The 24038-nt window shown below is 46.5% G+C and overlaps 1 protein-coding gene across 1 annotated transcript; it reads right to left on the reverse strand.

Annotated features, from left to right (window-relative positions):
• Positions 1 to 12799: 12799 nt before the first annotated feature.
• On the reverse strand, positions 12800 to 16322 carry LOC147602229 (ADP-ribosylation factor-like protein 13B). The gene is made up of 5 exons (XM_086751983.1): positions 16282 to 16322; positions 15829 to 15972; positions 14894 to 14964; positions 13497 to 13746; positions 12800 to 12920 (listed from the first exon to the last, which is right to left on the reverse strand). Exons 2-5 carry the CDS (start codon positions 15885 to 15887, stop codon positions 12800 to 12802), a joined length of 501 nt encoding a protein of 166 aa, XP_086608109.1. The 5' UTR covers positions 15888 to 15972; positions 16282 to 16322.
• Positions 16323 to 24038: the final 7716 nt, after the last annotated feature.

Consider the following 24038-nt stretch of genomic DNA (forward strand, 5'->3'; position numbering starts at 1 on the left):
ATCAGCTTTGACCAAGTGTGTGTTTGTTGGTGTGACTGGTAGTGTAGCTGAAACTGGGTTCCGTTGGAACATCATCAAATGTGGGGTACACTTTCCATCAGTACCAGGCTACGTTGAATTTCTTTATTCAACCATAGAGTTTGTATCTATTTTATGCTTATGGTTTATTTGGTTTAGCAAAATGTTCTGTAAATTTTACATTTCACACAAATTTGTGTTTAAGTTCAAACAGAAAATGCTGATGTAGCTCATCCCAACAGTGGTATTAAAAGATGAGGTAAGAGATTCTCTGAGTAGAACTGGATGATAGGTAATGCTTTATTTCTGTTTGGTATAGGTAACAGGAAGAGAAAAATTAAAATCCCCAATTTCAAAAGGCACCACAAAGTAACACCTGTCAACACAGAGGACACTGGTTCCCCAAATCCTACACCAGCACCAGCACTTCTACGGGGTACGTGTACTAACAAACAAGAACTGATGTCTCAGTTGGTGGTTATTCGTCGTTTAAAACATTCATTTGGGAATGATGGAACAGGAATGGTCTTCCTACAGAGACAGGCTACTAAAACTCTCCAGGAACTCTTTGGTACTTTTTCCCACTTCATGGTATGGACTTTGAGCAGTTCAATGGTATTAAAAGATGAGGTAAGAGATTCTCTGAGTAGAACTGGATGATAGGTAATGCTTTATTTCTCTTTGGTATAGGTAACAGGAAGAGAAAAATTAAAATCCCCAATTTCAAAAGGCACCACAAAGTAACACCTGTCAACACAGAGGACACTGGTTCCCCAAACCCTACACCAGCACCAGCACTTCTACGGGGTACGTGTACTAACAAACAAGAACTGATGTCTCAATTGGTGGTTATTCGTCGTTTAAAACATTCATTTGGGAATGATGGAACAGGAATGGTCTTCCTACAGAGACAGGCTACTAAAACTCTCTAGGAACTCTTTGGTACTTTTTCCCACTTCATGGTATGGACTTTGAGCAGTTCAATGGTATTAAAAGATGACGTAAGAGATTCTCTGAATAGAACTGGATGATAGGTAATGCTTTATTTCTGTTTGGTATAGGTAACAGGAAGAGAAAAATTAAAATCCCCAAATTCAAAAGACACCACAAAGTAACACCTTTCAACACAGAGGACAGTGGTTCCCTAAATTGTATACCAGCAGCAGCTCTTCTACCGGGTAGGTGTACTAACAAACAAGAACTGATGTCTCAATTGGTGGTTATTCGTCATTTAAACATTTGGGAATGATGGAACAGGAATGGTCTTCCTACAGAGACCGGCTACTAAACCTTACTCTCCAGGAACTCTTTGATACCTTTTCCCACTTCATGGTATGGACTTCCAGCAGTACTGATTTGCTCTGCTCTGTGGGGAAAGATGTCATTGCTTTCACAAAAGCGAGTCAGAAACTTGACTAGTCACTGATGAAAAAGTGATTAAAAATTGGAATATTTTCAAGGGCCAATCTGTCCAAATACATCTTGCATTCAAAATAAAAATGGCAGAGTGTATTTCCACTGTCCATCTGTAGACAGTTCATCGTCATCTGATGCAGTGGGGACAGGAGCTGGGTTACCTGCACACTGGAAGAAGTCTGAGGTCCTCAGACACACCCAAGCAGGACTGCAGAGATCCAGCAGGGCTTATTAATTTGGGATCCGTAGTGGCACTTCCACATCCAGGCTGGTTCTGCATGAAGCTGCCTGTTTGTTTCCACATGGACCTGATGATCTGCTCTCACTGACCAGTGCTCATCACTTCACAAGACTGAAGCCCGATGGGCCTGGTGTATTTCTGTCGTTCTGAGAACCACAGGCCACCTCCGGATACATTTGCCGTGTGTAAGCTGACTCCTTGCATTGCCATGCATCAGTTGTCCCAAAATTCTGGATGCTGCATTGCGTTACTGTCACTTACAACTGTATTGCAATGCTGACTTGACTACAGCAACATTCCAATGTTGCTACTTCCTTTTTTCAGTTCTTGTTTGTACACTTTGGATGTCTCATTTCCTATTGTTAGCGATGTTTACAGATTACCATTGAGCTTGATCTTGCAAACGCTGATGCACGTAGAACAAAATGGAGTTAAACCTGTTTTGGTCAATATACCTCCCGACATTCAATAGCACTGTCTGAAAGTTGCTTGTCGGAATTCGCTCTAAACTTCTAGGCTACCTGACTTTCATTCAGGAAGCAAGAATTTTCCTTATTTCAATGGCCTGGAAGCAAGGTAGATGGTAAGTCTACAGAGATTAATGTGTTTTTCTTCTCTGACATTTCTTCCACAGATTTCTATGGAAAACCTCTCCCGCAGACTCTGTGCCAAAGACCCAGCAGTGATTCCCACAATGTTATTGCATAACTGGTTCTCAAACAGCATTTTAAAAAATTTACAAAAAAAAAATTCAGAGATGTTTTTTAAAATGACAGTGTTAGCTTTTGCCAAATGATGTTATGACCATTAAAATGGAGTTTGTTCTATCCTAGTTGTTCAGACTTTGTGATTCACTTCTCACATCACCAGCTCTTCTTCAGGACTTAGCGTGAAATCAGGAAAAGTCTGTGTGTCCATGGATGCTCATGTGAACATGGTATTGAACACGCAGTGGGTTCCCTTGTGCAAATACACAGCTGTAAACCTGAAGAAAAATACCTTCAAGATGCCATGATCCTGGACCGTATGTGCTCACCGAGACCTTTCTCCAGGTGCTGCGCAGTGCTTGGTATTTTTGCAGCTCATCAATGGTTCTAAAGCATTTGGTAGGATTCACGTATGATAGGGTGAACATAGGAAGGTCATGCAACAACTATGGAGTCTGTTTTTCTAACTTTTTATAGAATTAGTTGAAAGTTTGAGTGGACAGACGTACCTACGGCCAATAAAATGATTCCTAGAAAGCATGAGAACGCTGATGGTCAAATGCATACAAGCAGAGGATGTTTGACTCTTCCATTTCTCTTACAGCAGCAATTCCTCTCCTGAGGGATGACATGACCAGACGCAGACTTCCTATTTCTGGCAATGTGAAGGGGGAGGAAGTTAGACAGGGAAGTTTAAGAGAAATACGTTTTCTACCAATACGTGCTATTTTGAATCATCTGAAATCTTCCCATGTGTGGTTTTCTTTGTTTTGTTACCTGAGTTGGGCATAGGTAGAAATTCAGTTGAGAAAACAGAGCTGAATCGTGTGTAGTCTACTACAACGTCCCGGAAAATTGCACACAGTGACAGTTTTGCACTAATTCAGTCATCAGCTCTGATGGAAAACTGCATTAACTGGTAGCGAATCATAGAACTGTTAGGGCTGGAAGGGGCCTTTGAAGGTCATCCAGTCCAACCCCCCTGCAAGGAGCAGGGACATCTCCCACCAGATCAGATTGGTCAGAGGCCCCTGCAACCTGGCCTTGAACGTTTCCAGGGATGGGGCATCCACCACCGCTCTGGCCAACCTGTGCCAGTGCTCCACCACCCTCAGTGTCAAAAATGGTGTCCTGATATCTCATCTGAATCTACCTCCCTCTACTTTGAAAGCATTACCCCTTGTCCCGTCACAACAGGCCCTGCTGAAGAGTTTCTCCCCATCTTCCCTGTAGGCCCCCTTGAGGTACTGGAAGGCCGCTAGAAGCTATGCAGAGCAGCAGATAAGCTCCTGCGCTTTTTCATCTCGATAAGACTGAAATGCCATCTTGAAAACAAAAGAAGCCCCAGATTTTTAAGGACTTACAGAATACTTCCATGTCATGTGTTAGTTTTGCATGTTAAAAATCACAGAGAAGTGACACATAAACAACGACGGTTACAATTGCATCTGTGCCTATTTAAATGCTTTTCCTCTTCCCTGGGAGACAACCATGGGTCTCTTGCTTGCGAGGACAGCGTTATGCCGGCTCTCTGTCCGGCTGTCTGCCCCACGATGCACCGGAGCCCCGCTGCGGGGAAAGCAAGGCGTCACACGGCTGCCGTTGAGCCAAGCTTTCAATTTAATGCTGCGCAACACAGCATTATCTACCCGAACACCCCCTGCGCCCGCGAACACACCCGCCCCCTGCGCCCATGGACCTATCCGCGCCTCGCGCGCAAATCGCCGCGGACCTTCCTGTGCACGTGCAGCCCCGCTCGCAGCCCTTCCCGTGCACGTGCAGCCCAGCCCCGCTCGGAGCCTTGTTGCGAAGCTGCAAGTTCTGCCGTGCAACACCCACCAGTCTGCGAACGTTACCCCACAGCGTTATGCCGCCTGCTTACAGCAAGGATGGAAACCCTCTTTCAAAGGGATTCTGGAAGAAGCATTCCTTGATCTCCTGCTACACCCCAGTCCTCCATCCCATGGTATTACCAACAGATTTTGGTAGCTAGCAAAGCAAGGCAATGTTTATATTCAGCACTTTGGCATGAGAAATCTTTGCCAGGTCCCCCTGAGAGCAGTGTGTTACACAAATAAATACCTACCCTATCAATCCAAATGAAATTATTACCTGAGATTTGTGAAGGGTCTATGTGGGGGGGGAGGGGGAAATCCGTCGTAAGAATGGGATGTTTGGAATGGGTGGAGAGGAATGTTCCAAATCTGCTAGTTCCGTGTGAGGATGAAACCATTTGTGTGTGACCGTCAGGACGGGAATACTTTAGTTGTATTCTAGTAGCACAACACAGTCAGTTTGATTTGATTATTCTCAAGATTTCATCATTTTAACTTCACACCAACACACTAGGAAGTGGAGGGAGGGGGTTGCATAAAAGCGGATGTGTGCAATCTGGATCTTGCTGTCTTTAGCTGTGTTACCGCCAGCTTTACAAGATGCCAGCTTTCTCATGGCCCCCTTGTGAGCCCTGCTGATGAGGATCAAGATGGAAACAGCACGGCATCCGCAGAGAGGGCCACGAGGCAAGTGGTACTGGCCATCCTCAAGCACATCAGTCACCCCGCTGGCCACTGGCCACCAGCGGGGCCGAGAAGCCCCTGTGCAAGAGGCTCTAAGCCCACGTTCTCTTCCACCTTCTGTGTGAGCTTGAGAAAGGCTGTGGTGATTATCCTTTCCCTGAGACCCCAAGATCTGTAACTCTGTCCTCTGGAGGCCTGTCTGTCACTTCAAAATAGGTTTCTCAGCTTGGCTGTTTCAGAGGACTTTTCAAATCAGGTTGCCAGGAGTGTTCTCCTGACCATTTTCTTCTCCAGTAGAAACCAGCAGACTTCCTCAGAACAGTTCTTTTTGGATAGAATGATGTCACATTAGAAAAGACCGATGGACACTAACAAAGCAAGCAGCACAGGTTTGGTTTTTTGGTTTTTTTTTGAATAAAATTCGAACAGTATTTGTTCCACTAAGATATTCCAGTCTTTGAGTTGAAAACTTTGTACTGTTGCTTCAGCATGCTACCCAGGAACTTTGCCAAACTGTCTGTCAGCTTCCTATAGAATTGTCCTGGGTTTATCGAGCGAGGGAGGCTACGGTGGCAGCTTCTGTAACAAGTTGTTTCCCTTTTGTCCAGTGGACTGGGCCCGGCCCAGGGCAGACCTGCTGCTGGCCAGGGCCGAGCCAGCTGGTGACAGAATGTTCCCTGCCAAAGCCTCTGCCACCGTGTATTTAAGAAGGGGAAGAACAGGAAAGAAAAAAATAACAACATGTGAGGATGCTGAGCGTGGGCAAAGACGGGGAGACGCAAGCCTTGTGGGCCTTGCGGCCCTCACCCCCTGGCCTCCCTCTGGGCGGCCGACTGGGCCCGGCCTGGCTGCAAGAAGTGGAGAGGAGATGGGATGTGAAGAGACCCTAGGAGGCGTCTGCCCGAGCCTGATCGTGGGGAATTTCTGGTGAGAGGAACGGCTGCAGGTGCCAAGGTCAGTGAAGAAGGAGGGGGAGGAGTAACGCGGGTCCCGGCCAAGATTCCCCCGCAGCCCGTGGTGCAGCCCGTGGTGAGGCCGGTTGTCCCCTTGCAGCCCGGGGAGGACCCCACACTGGGGCAGGCGGATGCCTGAAAGAGGCTGTGGCCCATGGAGGGCCCGTGCTGGAGCACTACTACCGCGGCGCCGCGCACAGCGAGCGGGACAGCGCCCACCGCGGACGGACGCGCACCTGCGCGGACAGGCCACGCCCCCGCGCACGCCTGAGGGGTGGCGCCTGTGCTTCCCTTCGGACAGCGGGACCGGGAGGGGCGGGCGTTCTGGCCTCGCCCCCTTACAGCTGATTGGCTGGTCCTCCGCGGGGTGGTAACCTCCTATTGGCTAGCCGCGGGCTTGCCCTCGCCTGTGCGCCCTCGGGTTCCGCTGTTGCCGAGCGGCCGGTCCATGACAGCCTCCGCTTAGCGGTGGCCAGGGGTTACCGGCCTGGTTACGCGTCGCCGGTGCCTCGGACATCTCGGCTTCGACCAGTGAGCGACTGGATGACCTTCAAAGGCCCCTTCCAGCCCTAACAGTTCTATGATTCGCTACCAGTTAATGCAGTTTTCCATCAGAGCTGATGACTGAATTAGTGCAAAACTGTCACTGTGTGCAATTTTCCGGGACGTTGTAGTAGACTACACACGATTCAGCTCTGTTTTCTCAACTGAATTTCTACCTATGCCCAACTCAGGTAACAAAACAAAGAAAACCACACATGGGAAGATTTCAGATGATTCAAAATAGCACGTATTGGTAGAAAACGTATTTCTCTTAAACTTCCCTGTCTAACTTCCTCCCCCTTCACATTGCCAGAAATAGGAAGTCTGCGTCTGGTCATGTCATCCCTCAGGAGAGGAATTGCTGCTGTAAGAGAAATGGAAGAGTCAAACATCCTCTGCTTGTATGCATTTGACCATCAGCGTTCTCATGCTTTCTAGGAATCATTTTATTGGCCGTAGGTACGTCTGTCCACTCAAACTTTCAACTAATTCTATAAAAAGTTAGAAAAACAGACTCCATAGTTGTTGCATGACCTTCCTATGTTCACCCTATCATACGTGAATCCTACCAAATGCTTTAGAACCATTGATGAGCTGCAAAAATACCAAGCACTGCGCAGCACCTGGAGAAAGGTCTTGGTGAGCACATACGGTCCAGGATCATGGCATCTTGAAGGTATTTTTCTTCAGGTTTACAGCTGTGTATTTGCACAAGTGAACCCACTGCGTGTTCAATACCATGTTCACATGAGCATCCATGGACACACAGACCTTTCCTGATTTCACGCTAAGTTCTGAAGAAGAGCTGGTGATGTGAGAAGTGAATCACAAAGTCTGAACAACTAGGATAGAACAAACTCCATTTTAATGGTCATAACATCATTTGGCAAAAGCTAACACTGTCATTTTAAAAAACATCTCTGAATTTTTTTTTTTGTAAATTTTTTAAAATGCTGTTTGAGAACCAGTTATGCAATAACATTGTGGGAATCACTGCTGGGTCTTTGGCACAGAGTCTGCGGGAGAGGTTTTCCATAGAAATCTGTGGAAGAAATGTCAGAGAAGAAAAACACATTAATCTCTGTAGACTTACCATCTACCTTGCTTCCAGGCCATTGAAATAAGGAAAATTCTTGCTTCCTGAATGAAAGTCAGGTAGCCTAGAAGTTTAGAGCGAATTCCGACAAGCAACTTTCAGACAGTGCTATTGAATGTCGGGAGGTATATTGACCAAAACAGGTTTAACTCCATTTTGTTCTACGTGCATCAGCGTTTGCAAGATCAAGCTCAATGGTAATCTGTAAACATCGCTAACAATAGGAAATGAGACATCCAAAGTGTACAAACAAGAACTGAAAAAAGGAAGTAGCAACATTGGAATGTTGCTGTAGTCAAGTCAGCATTGCAATACAGTTGTAAGTGACAGTAACGCAATGCAGCATCCAGAATTTTGGGACAACTGATGCATGGCAATGCAAGGAGTCAGCTTACACACGGCAAATGTATCCGGAGGTGGCCTGTGGTTCTCAGAACGACAGAAATACACCAGGCCCATCGGGCTTCAGTCTTGTGAAGTGATGAGCACTGGTCAGTGAGAGCAGATCATCAGGTCCATGTGGAAACAAACAGGCAGCTTCATGCAGAACCAGCCTGGATGTGGAAGTGCCACTACGGATCCCAAATTAATAAGCCCTGCTGGATCTCTGCAGTCCTGCTTGGGTGTGTCTGAGGACCTCAGACTTCTTCCAGTGTGCAGGTAACCCAGCTCCTGTCCCCACTGCATCAGATGACGATGAACTGTCTACAGATGGACAGTGGAAATACACTCTGCCATTTTTATTTTGAATGCAAGATGTATTTGGACAGATTGGCCCTTGAAAATATTCCAATTTTTAATCACTTTTTCATCAGTGACTAGTCAAGTTTCTGACTCGCTTTTGTGAAAGCAATGACATCTTTCCCCACAGAGCAGAGCAAATCAGTACTGCTGGAAGTCCATACCATGAAGTGGGAAAAGGTATCAAAGAGTTCCTGGAGAGTAAGGTTTAGTAGCCGGTCTCTGTAGGAAGACCATTCCTGTTCCATCATTCCCAAATGTTTAAATGACGAATAACCACCAATTGAGACATCAGTTCTTGTTTGTTAGTACACCTACCCGGTAGAAGAGCTGCTGCTGGTATACAATTTAGGGAACCACTGTCCTCTGTGTTGAAAGGTGTTACTTTGTGGTGCCTTTTGAATTTGGGGATTTTAATTTTTCTCTTCCTGTTACCTATACCAAACAGAAATAAAGCATTACGTATCATCCAGTTCTACTCAGAGAATCTCTTACGTCATCTTTTAATACCATTGAACTGCTGGAAGTCCATACCATGAAGTGGGAAAAAGTACCAAAGAGTTCCTAGAGAGTTTTAGTAGCCTGTCTCTGTAGGAAGACCATTCCTGTTCCATCATTCCCAAATGAATGTTTTAAACGACGAATAACCACCAATTGAGACATCAGTTCTTGTTTGTTAGTACACGTACCCCGTAGAAGTGCTGGTGCTGGTGTAGGGTTTGGGGAACCAGTGTCCTCTGTGTTGACAGGTGTTACTTTGTGGTGCCTTTTGAAATTGGGGATTTTAATTTTTCTCTTCCTGTTACCTATACCAAAGAGAAATAAAGCATTACGTATCATCCAGTTCTACTCAGAGAATCTCTTACCTCATCTTTTAATACCATTGAACTGCTCAAAGTCCATACCATGAAGTGGGAAAAAGTACCAAAGAGTTCCTGGAGAGTTTTAGTAGCCTGTCTCTGTAGGAAGACCATTCCTGTTCCATCATTCCCAAATGAATGTTTTAAACGACGAATAACCACCAATTGAGACATCAGTTCTTGTTTGTTAGTACACGTACCCCGTAGAAGTGCTGGTGCTGGTGTAGGATTTGGGGAACCAGTGTCCTCTGTGTTGACAGGTGTTACTTTGTGGTGCCTTTTGAAATTGGGGATTTTAATTTTTCTCTTCCTGTTACCTATACCAAACAGAAATAAAGCATTACCTATCATCCAGTTCTACTCAGAGAATCTCTTACCTCATCTTTTAATACCACTGTTGGGATGAGCTACATCAGCATTTTCTGTTTGAACTTAAACACAAATTTGTGTGAAATGTAAAATTTACAGAACATTTTGCTAGAGCAAATAAACCATAAGCATAAAATAGATACAAACTCTATGGTTGAATAAAGAAATTCAACGTAGCCTGGTACTGATGGAAAGTGTACCCCACATTTGATGATGTTCCAACGGAACCCAGTTTCAGCTACACTACCAGTCACACCAACAAACACACACTTGGTCAAAGCTGATTCTCCAAGACAATCACCTGATGCTGCTTTTTTATGATTTCTGTGGATGACATTGATGTGTGGCATCATGAAAAAAAAGTCAGACATAGGGAAGAACTCTATCAAGAATAACATTAAATGAGACATTAAAAGGAACCAGTTTTATCTGAGACAAGGCCTTTTGAGGCTTCACGCTCGGCCTCTTCTTCGTGCTGCAAAAGCTGCGTAGTTGTAGAATTGCTAGTCATAAAATTTCTCGTTTACCATCATTTGTCTTTTGGCTACTGCTACTTGAGGAGGTCGGGGCATCCATTTGTTCCTGCTCTGCTTCAGCTTTCAGGAGAACTGCAGCCTTCTCAGTCTCCAACTTTGGCTGCTCCTTTTCCTTTTCAATTTGTTTTCCATACTAACAAAAAGTATAAGATGTTTTTAGTAAGTCCTAATGCTGAAAACTCACTAATAAGACAGGGAGTTTATTTTAAAAATCCAAATATTCCTAAAATATTGTTCAGTCCCTCATCTAGCATAGAAAATATTTTCAAATAGGTGAAGAAATTATATTTCCAGTATCTTGTCCAGAGGAAGAAAATAAAATTAAGAAAACAAAGAATTAACAGCAAAATAAATTATCTTTAGGTTCATAGCCTCTATTCTTGCTTTCTTTCGAGGCATATGACCAAAAAAACATGCTAGCTATATAAACAGCATCAACAGTCCCGAGCAAAAGGTTAGAAAACTCCTAATTTCTTCAATTATCCCTTTTTTTTTTAAAAAAAAAAAAAGTGATTTAGTTAAAGTATCCAGAAGGTGCTACCATGATTTGGACAAATACCCCTTGTGTCATACAGACTGAATGCCAGGCTGTTTCCCAGGTGCTAGATCACCAAATCACCATCTCTGCAATACTCCCAGCTGGACCCTTCTCTTCTACTCTGTATGTTATTATAAAGTGTGTTACTGTGCATGGAGCTGACTTTACAAGAGAGAGGGATACGGGTGCTTTTGTCCTGGAGAGAAGCAAATGTTGGAATTACTTAATGGAAAAGTCTGGGGATTAGAGTGTTTCTTGAGATGATGTTCTCTCAAGTCAATCGAATAAAAAAATACGGTACAATAAAAAAGAACACTTTGCAAGAAATTCATACACTTGGAATATTTTCCACTCCTGAATATCCCAGAGTTTAATTAGGAAATGTGTTGAGTCATCTCTTTACAATGCCTTGATGTTACTGTGTCTACAAAAATTTTTGTCCCCAAATCAATACGAGGGGATTTTCTTAACGTGAAAGCTTTGATTCAACGCACACAAAACCAGACTGCCAAGATGAGGGAGAAATAAATAAAATAATGCTGTGCAGACAGACATAGGACAATTCTTGCAATCGAACCATTTTTCTCATTACCTCTCAGACATGTGTTACTGGTAGGTCTAAAAGGAGCCAGATTTCCACATCTTCTCCTACCTCAGAGATGACAGCAGATAGATGCTGGAAGGGGTTTCCACAGTTCTCAGGCTCAGGGCTGTCCTCGTCAGATACACGTCCTTCTTCTCTTGCCCTTGGTTGTTGTTGTTGAGTTTATGTAGTTGGTTTAGTGTTTTGGGGGTTTGTTTGTCGGGTTTTTTTTGGGGGGGGAATGAGCATGGAAAGGAAGGGAGATGAACAAAGAGTTATGAAGAAGCCAAGCCATAAATTTTACACAGTAGAGAACACTTATTAGGTCATCTAATTCATCCTCCAGTTTATGCCAGTTGATTTTTACAAGATGCTTCTGGATTTTGAAAAACATTCTCCAAAAATGAAGAGGACAGGCTCACATCACTGAAGCACAAGTATCTGCCGTGGCAGAGGTAGAAACACGTGCTGCTGTGTGCCTGAGTGTTCATCAGCACTTCAAGAATTGGAAGCAATTTCTGGAGATGTGACAGAATACATCTGCAACTGGATAGCCTGCAGTTGATGGAGCACAGTGTTGAATCACGTTTGGCATCTAGTCTTTGATATTCACATGTGGGTTACAAAGTCTAACTTCCGTGAATCAAAGCTGATGTTAGAACACACTTGGAGGGAACAAGATTAAATGACAGGATTTCTTTCTTAGGTTAGCCTCCTGTCAAGTTCTATTAGCAAGGCCCAGTTTGTTCCACAACCACCTTGCCATTCTCATTCAGGGTGCATTTCCAGCACAGAGCCAACAGAATAAAGGGGATGAGCCAGGCAAAAAAAAAGTTTCTGTAGGTCTTAAAGAAAGGCTCTAGCACTCAGGTCTGTACTTTTAATAGGGAGACTCTTGGGTTGTCAGCTTTAAATCCTTGATAGCTTGGTTCTCACAAGGTCTGTGTACAGGAATGAATCCAGTCTCTGAGAGAAAGGGAGGAAGCAGAGGGCGGAAAGATGACAGAGAGAATACCTTTCTTCTCGTATCTTTCTCACTCGCTCAGCCCGTTCTCGTTTCATCTGTTCTTCATAGGCTTTTTGTTCGCTGGTGTCTCTTTGGATGCGCTCTTCTAAGTCCTCAAAATGATTTGCTATGATCCCCAGAAGCCAACAGAAACCTTTTCTAAGTGTTTCATCCATTTTCTTCTGACAGCTAATGATAGTTGAGCAAGGTTGCTATCAACAGAAGGAGAAGGAGGGGAAAATCATTTGCAGTTCAGATCACATTCCTTGGCTGAAAACGAGAAATGAGCCAAACAATTGCTGTTGACTGTGAAGCCTGCAAAAGACTTACAAGTATGGGAAATAAATTTGCATGTAGTTATTTTACACATTTAGGTGCTTTTTGGAATACTAAACTTGCTGTCCAAGTAAACAAGTTTTAAAGCACATCAGTAATTATTTTTTTTTACATGGTTTCAGAGTGGACCAGCAGGTACGCTTTGAGAACCGTGTTAGAAAGATTTCTTCAACGGATCCATAGGCAGAACGTCAAGGTGAACAGTCCAATTGCTTGCAAAACAGTAGATGTACTGTGTCGTGGCTGGGATTGCAGGGTTCCAGTTTCGGTTTTACACTCTGTGGCACAATCCCCACCTTCTTGCAAGCATCACCTACCTATTAGAAAATGAAGCATCTTAAAACAGACTTACAATTTGACACAGACACTTGTGTTCATTGGCAAGCTTTTCCAGAGACAAGACTTCGATGATATCTGCTTCTGGCAGAGCTTCTTCTCTGTCCTGCTTATTTGCCAGCCTAAAGAAAAGATGAAAAGAAACAACTTAGCACCCTGACGTGAGAGATTCTCACATCTCCAAAAGCTACATTTTTGAGAAATGGAGGAAGAGGGGGAAGGAGGAGAAAGTCAAGATCAAATGCCTACTTCCAGCTTTAATTCTACTTAATAAACATGTTAGTCCATGCACTGTATTCAGCAGATACTAATAGTCAGTCATTTCTAAGCATCCCTCGGCAAAGCAATTCCGTTTTACACCTGAGAAGGCAGATGGAAAAGATTGTACTGTTCTGCACCTAGAGCTACGCAGCCCCATCTGGTGGAGTCCGGGAATGCAAGCTCAGAACTTTGCAACTTCCCAAACCGTGTGCATTTCCCCACAGAACACTGCTTCACGATCACCTCGGCTCTGCCTGCTCTCCAGAACTTCTCTCCAGTGCCAAACAACTTGATTTGTCATGTTTTGAACTTGCTCTTCATAAGTAACTTTCTACTTACGTTTGTACTAGACAGAAACACTGCTTGAGAAGGTGTACTGAAGGGCAACATTTACCACACTTCAGGCTGTCAGGAGAACATTTCAGAACATTACTTACACTAACATGGGTTTTCCTGATATCTTAGGGCTGTTTAAAACCTCTCTCATGGCTTCTCTGGTTTCTCCCATTCTTGCCACGTCGCTGGAATCCACCACAAATATTACACCGTGGGACTCGGCATAGTAATTTCTCCAGATGTCGCGAATTTCTTTTCCGCCTCCTAAATCAAAGATGGTGACTTCAAAGCGTCCCTGTTTCAGGTTAACCTTGGAAAACCCAACGGTTGGAGCCACGTCTTCAGGAGACTCTGTCAGAGTTCACAGAAGAAATCCTTCAGTCAAAAGTGTCCTGAGTTATTTCAACAGCATTTTACATTGTGATTTGTGTAGCAAAATTCCAGTTTTAAAAACATGGAGCAAACCTGTTCAGTGACAGCATATTGGTAACCACCTATTTTTTTACATTAAGACTTTCCCCTCTCCTCGGGGAATTTCAAATGAAAGCATTGGTCTCTCAACCAGAGTATTTTATATCATTTCACTAATTCAAAGTAATTCTGAATTTAAATGTGGTCTACAGCCTTCAGAGTTTTTGTCCTACACTTTCTTTCACTTCAGGCAACTGATGGAGACAGTCGGCTTCCTTTTAGTGACAATGTTCCTTCAGCTCTTTACTGAGCTACTGAAAAAACCTTCCTCTACTCCCAAAATACACTCTGATGCTCATGAAATTTAAACAAGAACCCAGAACAGATTTTGTTGCCATTTAGCATTCAGCGCAGTTAATAAGACAGGGGTCAACTCAAGGTACAGAAGCATCAAGGGACTCATCATTGGGTCTCGGTGTTCCCCAGATAATTCAGCACCTCTATGCGCCAATTTTTTCCTGTCTCAGTGGAGTAAGGGCCGTAATGCTGCCTGGTGCAACGCCTGAAGAGGCAGCTCTCTCCAGAGTATCTACCTTGCCTCCACACCATCCTATTACCTTTGGCAAAGACGTAGCAGAATGGTAGCCATTTGGTTGAACTACCACGGGTTTGGTCTACGGGAGCTCAACATGATGGTAGGTGCAGTGGCCAACAAGCAAATGCAGAGCTTGCTCTGCTGCTTCTCCTGAGCATTAAGCACGTGATTGGCAGCACCGACCTTTACAGTCACCGCAGTGTGACTTGCCTGATATCAAAAATCAGAATCTTGATCTTACAAAGGTAAGACTCCTTCATTTTTCTCTCATCTGCAGCTCTTCACACAATGGGGCCGGTGACCTGCTCACTTTGGCAACCACCCTTGTCCTACTTTGGGGGGTACCATTACCAGAATTGTCTTTCCACAGTATGGGAGGGAGAGATAAATGAAGAGACGAAGAAACATTTTTAGATTAAAAGGATGGAAAATTAGTAATTACACTCTCTCTTTCAATGCTCCACTGAGGTGATAAACCAATTAATGGCTTACCTCCTTGAATTCCTCGGGTGATAGCAGTTTTGCCAGCATTATCCAGACCCACCATTAACAGAGTCACCTTCCTTCATAAGGAGTAAAAAAGCAAGAAACACATTTCAAACATTTTTCCTCTAGCTAGACATCACTTCTTTCATTCATACACGCCTAGCAAATTTACCACTAAGGAGTAGGAAGAATAGGGATCAAAATACACCATTGTAACAATGCCTGCTGCTTGGTATCTGCTGTTCAAGGTGTCCAACTCTCAGATTAGACAGAACAGCAGAAGAAGGTATGAAATGAGAAGTCTAAGATTGTGCTCCAAGTTTCACAGAAGACACGGATTTTGCTTTCAACCTGTATTTGCCTGCTGAAAGTTAGTTTCACGGTACTGCCAATTTCATCCTTTTCTTTTGGTGTGGTCATGGTCTCAAACAATTTCCGTCATTTCTTTCCCACTCCCCTGTATTTTCACTGTCACTCTGCTTCAAAGTCGTGCCTCTACTCAAAACTCATTTCAGTACACAACACTTGTGTAGACAACAGCAGATGCTGTCAACAAGCGGCACGGGTACTCATTGTGCCTTGGTTTCAAGCAGGAGCAATCTGCACTGCAAATGTGCAAACCAGTGCTGTTGAGCACATACAACATTTTAGGAAACAGCATCATCCCATAACGCTCAACTTGAGCAAACAGTATGTGAAGGCCAAGTATTTTGAAGTTTATACGTTGCAGAAGTCAGAAACAACACCTGAATTAACTTTTTAAGTTCAGAAGATGTCTTGATTCTCTCTTGGAGAAAAAAAAAAAAATGCAGGTTTTTGTCTCAGAATTAAAAAATGGGAAATCATGTTATACAGCTAAGACAGCAAAACATAGGTGAGAGGACATGAAATACAGTTTGGGAAGGTCAGCACAGAAGTGTAAAATACTTTCATGCGTTTACCTGACGGGTTCCTGGCGTCGTTTTAACCAGTTCCAGCAGCTGGCCAATAGCCTGAACATCCCTCTTTGTTAGCCAGTCAGAGCCAAGAAGGCTACAGAAACGATGGGGACAGGCCAGGGGAACACAAGAAGACTGGGAGAGAGACTTCAGGATAAAACAAAACAAAACAAAAATGCATAGTTAGCCCCAGTGTATAAGCAAGGCAAGCCATTTCCCTAGCAGCAGCCTGTTTATTCAGAGTGTGTCGTATTCAGTCAGCCCCAGGACAGTCTCATGGTGTCTTTCCCTTTTCCATCCTCTCACTCTTCATCTGCCCCCATTTTACGTATCTGGGCAGCAACAACACGGCACTCTTCCAAAATAAGAAGGCAAGACCACTGCACATAAGGAAACCTGCAAGTTAAAGCAGGAACATACAGGAAGCTCTGAAATCCCAGGGCTTGCCTCACTGACACAAACAGATCCACAACAAGGAAACTGGGTTCTCTGGGTTCCTCTTGCTGAGGTTTCTCTGTGGAGCAAACAATGGAGAATAACGCTGAGATGATGCGCATGTTTCTTTCTTGGTACGCACGCTGAGCTATGAAACACTCCAACTCATAAAAACCGTGCGGTCAAGTGCACAAAGATGCACAAGCTTTGAAAGTCCCTTGGTTATTCAGCTCAAACAACGCTCCTGCAAACAACAGCCGTTGTCCAGGTAAAGGCCTTTCACCGGCAAGCTCTGGGCAATTTTCCTTCCCCAGTTCCCATCCACAGCCTCCCTCCTAGGAGCATGTCACGAGTCTGGCTGCTTTCTTCTGCACCGCACTCCGTGTGAGGCTGTGCTTTGTCTGTTTGGCCAAACCACTGCTGAGAACACACCAATCTTTTGCCTCTCGCTGGACAGTGCTTGCTTCTCTCCTTCCCGCTCTGCCCTGCGCCACTCTCCCCCAGCCAGGAGGCTGGGAGGGGGTACAGCCAGGACAGCTGCCCCAATGGACCAGAGGGATATTCCATACCAGATGAGATTGTGCTCAGCAAACAGAGCTCAGGGAAAAGAGGAGGAGGGGAAACGTTCATGGTTGTTGCGCTTGTCTGCACATGCAGTCAGGACGCATGCTGAGGCTCTGCTTGACAGAAGGTGGCTCAGCATCTACCCACTGATGGGCAGCAGTGACCGAATGGCTCTTTTTGTTCTGCTGGAGGACGCAGCTTTTGCTTTCCCCATTCAATGGCCACTATCTCTACCCACAAGTCTTCTCACCCTCCTCCTCTCTTCTCCCTCTCCAGCAAGTCCCTGGCTGTGTCTTTAGCTGTTGGCCAAGGTCAACCCACCACAGTCCTTCTTGCTGCCCAAGGTGGGGCCAAGACAATGACAGCTTTGATCTGAGCACGTGAGAGCCATTCAGCCTCAGCTCATAGGCTCCTGTCCTCCGAGGTCCCATTTTGATCAGCAGCTGAAGCTAAAGAACCCCAACTGCATTCCTACCAGAGCAGCCGAGACGCAGACAGATGTTCTCTGCTGCCAGCTTGCCTCCTTGAGCAGATTCACTGAGAGCAGGGATACTGGGAGTTACCAGAGACAGTTTGCTTTTTAAAAACAGACAAATTTTTTTACCTCTTGTAAATGATAACTAACCTCAAGTTAAGGTCATTTCAGATGATGCAGAAAACGGAATCATTAAATAGGAAAACTTTCCAAAGTTGTCATCTTCCCAGTCGAGAGCAAGGAAAGTGGAAAAAACTGGGGGAACCATCCCTCACAGATCTATGTGGTACCTCATCACCTGGGATAACAACCCCTGCTCTTCTGAAGCTTCTGCCTTCACGGGTGCCTTTGCACGGCTCTGCCAGGGCTCCACGGCAGAAACAGGGCAGATTTGTTCCCCAGCAGAGACGGCAGATCCTGTTGAACTACTTAAACCCCGTTCTATGAGATTACCCGAGAAGAGCTTCTCCACAAGCGAGCTCCGTGTGTGCAGAACTGACCGGTCCCTGAAAAGGAGAGCAAGACGGTGACAAGGATCAAAACGGGGCTCCGCAGAAGGCACCGCACTGCCAAAAACCCTCCCGCGCAGGGGCGGACGCTGTCCCAGCCCACGGGTCAGCCCCGGCGGAGCTGGCTCGGAGAGCACGGCCGCGCAAGTTTCCAGCCCGTTCTGCCGAGCGGCGAAATGTAACGGCTCAGCGCGCAGCGCACGGACAGACCGGTCACAGCGCCGGCGCCTGGGCCGCCCCACGGAACCATTTCCCGCCCCTGCCCCCGGCTGCGTGTCGTGGGGGCGGCCCCGCTTCAGCTCCGGCCCTCTCCCGCGGCACCTCCCGACCCCCCGCGGGGCTTGTGGCGCTTTTTGGGCAAACGGGGCCGGGCCGCGCAGCCGGCCGCCTCCCAGCAGCACCGCCAGCAGCGCCAGCAGCAGCTGCCGGCACCAGGCACTCACCGCCGCAGCTCCGCACCGGCCGGCCGCGCGCTCAGGGCTGCCAGCGCGACCGGTGTTGCCCCGGGCGACGGGAGAACGCGGCCGAGCGCGGCGGGCGAGGGGAGTTCGAGGCGGCGGTGGCGGCGGCGTTCCATTTCGGCTTCGCCGCGCCGAACGCGGCGCGCCCGCTCCGGGATCACTGCCCGGAGCCCCGCTCATGCTGAGCCGCTCACTGGTCGAAGCCGAGATGTCCGAGGCACCGGCGACGCGTAACCAGGCCGGTAACCCCTGGCCACCGCTAAGCGGAGGCTGTCATGGACCGGCCGCTCGGCAACAGCGGAACCCGAGGGCGCACAGGCGAGGGCAAGCCCGCGGCTAGCCAATAGGAGGTTACCACCCCGCGGAGGACCAGCCAATCAGCTGTAAGGGGGCGAGGCCAGAACGCCCGCCCCTCCCGGTCCCGCTGTCCGAAGGGAAGCACAGGCGCCACCCCTCAGGCGTGCGCGGGGGCGTGGCCTGTCCGCGCAGGTGCGCGTCCGTCCGCGGTGGGCGCTGTCCCGCTCGCTGTGCGCGGCGCCGCGGTAGTAGTGCTGCAGCACGGGCCCTCCATGGGCCACAGCCTCTTTCAGGCATCCGCCTGCCCCAGTGTGGGGTCCTCCCCGGGCTGCAAGGGGACAACCGGCCTCACCACGGGCTGCACCACGGGCTGCGGGGGAATCTTGGCCGGGACCCGCGTTACTCCTCCCCCTCCTTCTTCACTGACCTTGGCACCTGCAGCCGTTCCTCTCACCAGAAATTCCCCACGATCAGGCTCGGGCAGACGCCTCCTAGGGTCTCTTCACATCCCATCTCCTCTCCACTTCTTGCAGCCAGGCCGGGCCCAGTCGGCCGCCCAGAGGGAGGCCAGGGGGTGAGGGCCGCAAGGCCCACAAGGCTTGCGTCTCCCCCTTTGCCCACGCTCAGCATCCTCACATGTTGTTATTTTTTTCTTTCCTGTTCTTCCCCTTCTTAAATACACGGTGGCAGAGGCTTTGGCAGGGAACATTCTGTCACCAGCTGGCTCGGCCCTGGCCAGCAGCAGGTCTGCCCTGGGCCGGGCCCAGTCCACTGGACAAAAGGGAAACAACTTGTTACAGAAGCTGCCACCGTAGCCTCCCTCGCTCGATAAACCCAGGACAATTCTATAGGAAGCTGACAGACAGTTTGGCAAAGTTCCTGGGTAGCATGCTGAAGCAACAGTACAAAGTTTTCAACTCAAAGACTGGAATATCTTAGTGGAACAAATACTGTTCGAATTTTATTCAAAAAAAAACCAAAAAACCAAACCTGTGCTGCTTGCTTTGTTAGTGTCCATCGGTCTTTTCTAATGTGACATCATTCTATCCAAAAAGAACTGTTCTGAGGAAGTCTGCTGGTTTCTACTGGAGAAGAAAATGGTCAGGAGAACACTCCTGGCAACCTGATTTGAAAAGTCCTCTGAAACAGCCAAGCTGAGAAACCTATTTTGAAGTGACAGACAGGCCTCCAGAGGACAGAGTTACAGATCTTGGGGTCTCAGGGAAAGGATAATCACCACAGCCTTTCTCAAGCTCACACAGAAGGTGGAAGAGAACGTGGGCTTAGAGCCTCTTGCACAGGGGCTTCTCGGCCCCGCTGGTGGCCAGTGGCCAGCGGGGTGACTGATGTGCTTGAGGATGGCCAGTACCACTTGCCTCGTGGCCCTCTCTGCGGATGCCGTGCTGTTTCCATCTTGATCCTCATCAGCAGGGCTCACAAGGGGGCCATGAGAAAGCTGGCATCTTGTAAAGCTGGCGGTAACACAGCTAAAGACAGCAAGATCCAGATTGCACACATCCACTTTTATGCAACCCCCTCCCTCCACTTCCTGGTGTGTTGGTGTGAAGTTAAAATGATGAAATCTTGAGAATAATCAAATCAAACTGACTGTGTTGTGCTACTAGAATACAACTAAAGTATTCCCGTCCTGACGGTCACACACAAATGGTTTCATCCTCACACGGAACTAGCAGATTTGGAACATTCCTCTCCACCCATTCCAAACATCCCATTCTTACGACGGATTTCCCCCTCCCCCCCCACATAGACCCTTCACAAATCTCAGGTAATAATTTCATTTGGATTGATAGGGTAGGTATTTATTTGTGTAACACACTGCTCTCAGGGGGACCTGGCAAAGATTTCTCATGCCAAAGTGCTGAATATAAACATTGCATTGCTTTGCTAGCTACCAAAATCTGTTGGTAATACCATGGGATGGAGGACTGGGGTGTAGCAGGAGATCAAGGAATGCTTCTTCCAGAATCCCTTTGAAAGAGGGTTTCCATCCTTGCTGTAAGCAGGCGGCATAACGCTGTGGGGTAACGTTCGCAGACTGGTGGGTGTTGCACGGCAGAACTTGCAGCTTCGCAACAAGGCTCTGAGCGGGGCTGGGCTGCACGTGCACGGGAAGGGCTGCGAGCGGGGCTGCACGTGCACAGGAAGGTCCGCGGCGATTTGCGCGCGAGGCGCGGATAGGTCCGTGGGCGCAGGGGGCGGGTGTGTTCACGGGCGCAGGGGGTGTTCGGGTAGATAATGCTGTGTTGCGCAGCATTAAATTGAAAGCTTGGCTCAACGGCAGCCGTGTGACGCCTTGCTTTCCCCGCAGCGGGGCTCCGGTGCATCGTGGGGCAGACAGCCGGACAGAGAGCCGGCATAACGCTGTCCTCGCAAGCAAGAGACCCATGGCTGTCTCCCAGGGAAGAGGAAAAGCATTTAAATAGGCACAGATGCAATTGTAACCCTCGTTGTTTATGTGTCACTTCTCTGTGATTTTTAACATGCAAAACTAACACATGACATGGAAGTATTCTGTAAGTCCTTAAAAATCTGGGGCTTCTTTTGTTTTCAAGATGGCATTTTAGTCTTATCGAGATGAAAAAGCGCAGGAGCTTATCTGCTGCTCTGCATAGCTTCTAGCGGCCTTCCAGTACCTCAAGGGGGCCTACAGGGAAGATGGGGAGAAACTCTTCAGCAGGGCCTGTTGTGACGGGACAAGGGGTAATGGTTTCAAAGTAGAGGGAGGTAGATTCAGATGAGATATCAGGACACAATTTTTGACACTGAGGGTGGTGGAGCACTGGCACAGGTTGGCCAGAGCGGTGGTGGATGCCCCATCCCTGGAAACGTTCAAGGCCAGGTTGCAGGGGACTCTGAGCAACCTGATCTGGTTGGAGATGTCCCTGCTCCTTGCAGGGGGGTTGGACTGGATGACCTTCAAAGGCCCCTTCCAGCCCTAACAGTTCTATGATTCGCTACCAGTTAATGCAGTTTTCCATCAGAGCTGATGACTGAATTAGTGCAAAACTGTCACTGTGTGCAATTTTCCGGGACGTTGTAGTAGACTACACACGATTCAGCTCTGTTTTCTCAACTGAATTTCTACCTATGCCCAACTCAGGTAACAAAACAAAAAAAACCACACATGGGAAGATTTCAGATGATTCAAAATAGCACGTATTGGTAGAAAACGTATTTCTCTTAAACTTCCCTGTCTAACTTCCTCCCCCTTCACATTGCCAGAAATAGGAAGTCTGCGTCTGGTCATGTCATCCCTCAGGAGAGGAATTGCTGCTGTAAGAGAAATGGAAGAGTCAAACATCCTCTGCTTGTATGCATTTGACCATCAGCGTTCTCATGCTTTCTAGGTATCATTTTATTGGCCGTAGGTACGTCTGTCCACTCAAACTTTCAACTAATTCTATAAAAAGTTAGAAAAACAGACTCCATAGTTGTTGCATGACCTTCCTATGTTCACCCTATCATACGTGAATCCTACCAAATGCTTTAGAACCATTGATGAGCTGCAAAAATACCAAGCACTGCGCAGCACCTGGAGAAAGGTCTTGGTGAGCACATACGGTCCAGGATCATGGCATCCTGAAGGTATTTTTCTTCAGGTTTACAGCTGTGTATTTGCACAAGTGAACCCACTGCGTGTTCAATACCATGTTCACATGAGCATCCATGGACACACAGACCTTTCCTGATTTCACGCTAAGTCCTGAAGAAGAGCTGGTGATGTGAGAAGTGAATCACAAAGTCTGAACAACTAGGATAGAACAAACTCCATTTTAATGGTCATAACATCATTTGGCAAAAGCTAACACTGTCATTTTAAAAAACATCTCTGAATTTTTTTTTTTGTAAATTTTTTAAAATGCTGTTTGAGAACCAGTTATGCAATAACATTGTGGGAATCACTGCTGGGTCTTTGGCACAGAGTCTGCGGGAGAGGTTTTCCATAGAAATCTGTGGAAGAAATGTCAGAGAAGAAAAACACATTAATCTCTGTAGACTTACCATCTACCTTGCTTCCAGGCCATTGAAATAAGGAAAATTCTTGCTTCCTGAATGAAAGTCAGGTAGCCTAGAAGTTTAGAGCGAATTCCGACAAGCAACTTTCAGACAGTGCTATTGAATGTCGGGAGGTATATTGACCAAAACAGGTTTAACTCCATTTTGTTCTACGTGCATCAGCGTTTGCAAGATCAAGCTCAATGGTAATCTGTAAACATCGCTAACAATAGGAAATGAGACATCCAAAGTGTACAAACAAGAACTGAAAAAAGGAAGTAGCAACATTGGAATGTTGCTGTAGTCAAGTCAGCATTGCAATACAGTTGTAAGTGACAGTAACGCAATGCAGCATCCAGAATTTTGGGACAACTGATGCATGGCAATGCAAGGAGTCAGCTTACACACGGCAAATGTATCCGGAGGTGGCCTGTGGTTCTCAGAACGACAGAAATACACCAGGCCCATCGGGCTTCAGTCTTGTGAAGTGATGAGCACTGGTCAGTGAGAGCAGATCATCAGGTCCATGTGGAAACAAACAGGCAGCTTCATGCAGAACCAGCCTGGATGTGGAAGTGCCACTACGGATCCCAAATTAATAAGCCCTGCTGGATCTCTGCAGTCCTGCTTGGGTGTGTCTGAGGACCTCAGACTTCTTCCAGTGTGCAGGTAACCCAGCTCCTGTCCCCACTGCATCAGATGACGATGAACTGTCTACAGATGGACAGTGGAAATACACTCTGCCATTTTTATTTTGAATGCAAGATGTATTTGGACAGATTGGCCCTTGAAAATATTCCAATTTTTAATCACTTTTTCATCAGTGACTAGTCAAGTTTCTGACTCGCTTTTGTGAAAGCAATGACATCTTTCCCCACAGAGCAGAGCAAATCAGTACTGCTGGAAGTCCATACCATGAAGTGGGAAAAGGTATCAAAGAGTTCCTGGAGAGTAAGGTTTAGTAGCCGGTCTCTGTAGGAAGACCATTCCTGTTCCATCATTCCCAAATGTTTAAACGACGAATAACCACCAATTGAGACATCAGTTCTTGTTTGTTAGTACACCTACCCGGTAGAAGAGCTGCTGCTGGTATACAATTTAGGGACCCACTGTCCTCTGTGTTGAAAGGTGTTACTTTGTGGTGTCTTTTGAATTTGGGGATTTTAATTTTTCTCTTCCTGTTACCTATACCAAACAGAAATAAAGCATTACCTATCATCCAGTTCTATTCAGAGAATCTCTTACGTCATCTTTTAATACCATTGAACTGCTGGAAGTCCATACCATGAAGTGGGAAAAAGTACCAAAGAGTTCCTAGAGAGTTTTAGTAGCCTGTCTCTGTAGGAAGACCATTCTTGTTCCATCATTCCCAAATGAATGTTTTAAACGACGAATAACCACCAATTGAGACATCAGTTCTTGTTTGTTAGTACACGTACCCCGTAGAAGTGCTGG

Source organism: Chlamydotis macqueenii, chromosome 1 (genome assembly GCF_036417535.1).
Source record: "Chlamydotis macqueenii isolate bChlMac1 chromosome 1, bChlMac1.mat, whole genome shotgun sequence".
NCBI lineage: Eukaryota > Metazoa > Chordata > Aves > Otidiformes > Otididae > Chlamydotis > Chlamydotis macqueenii.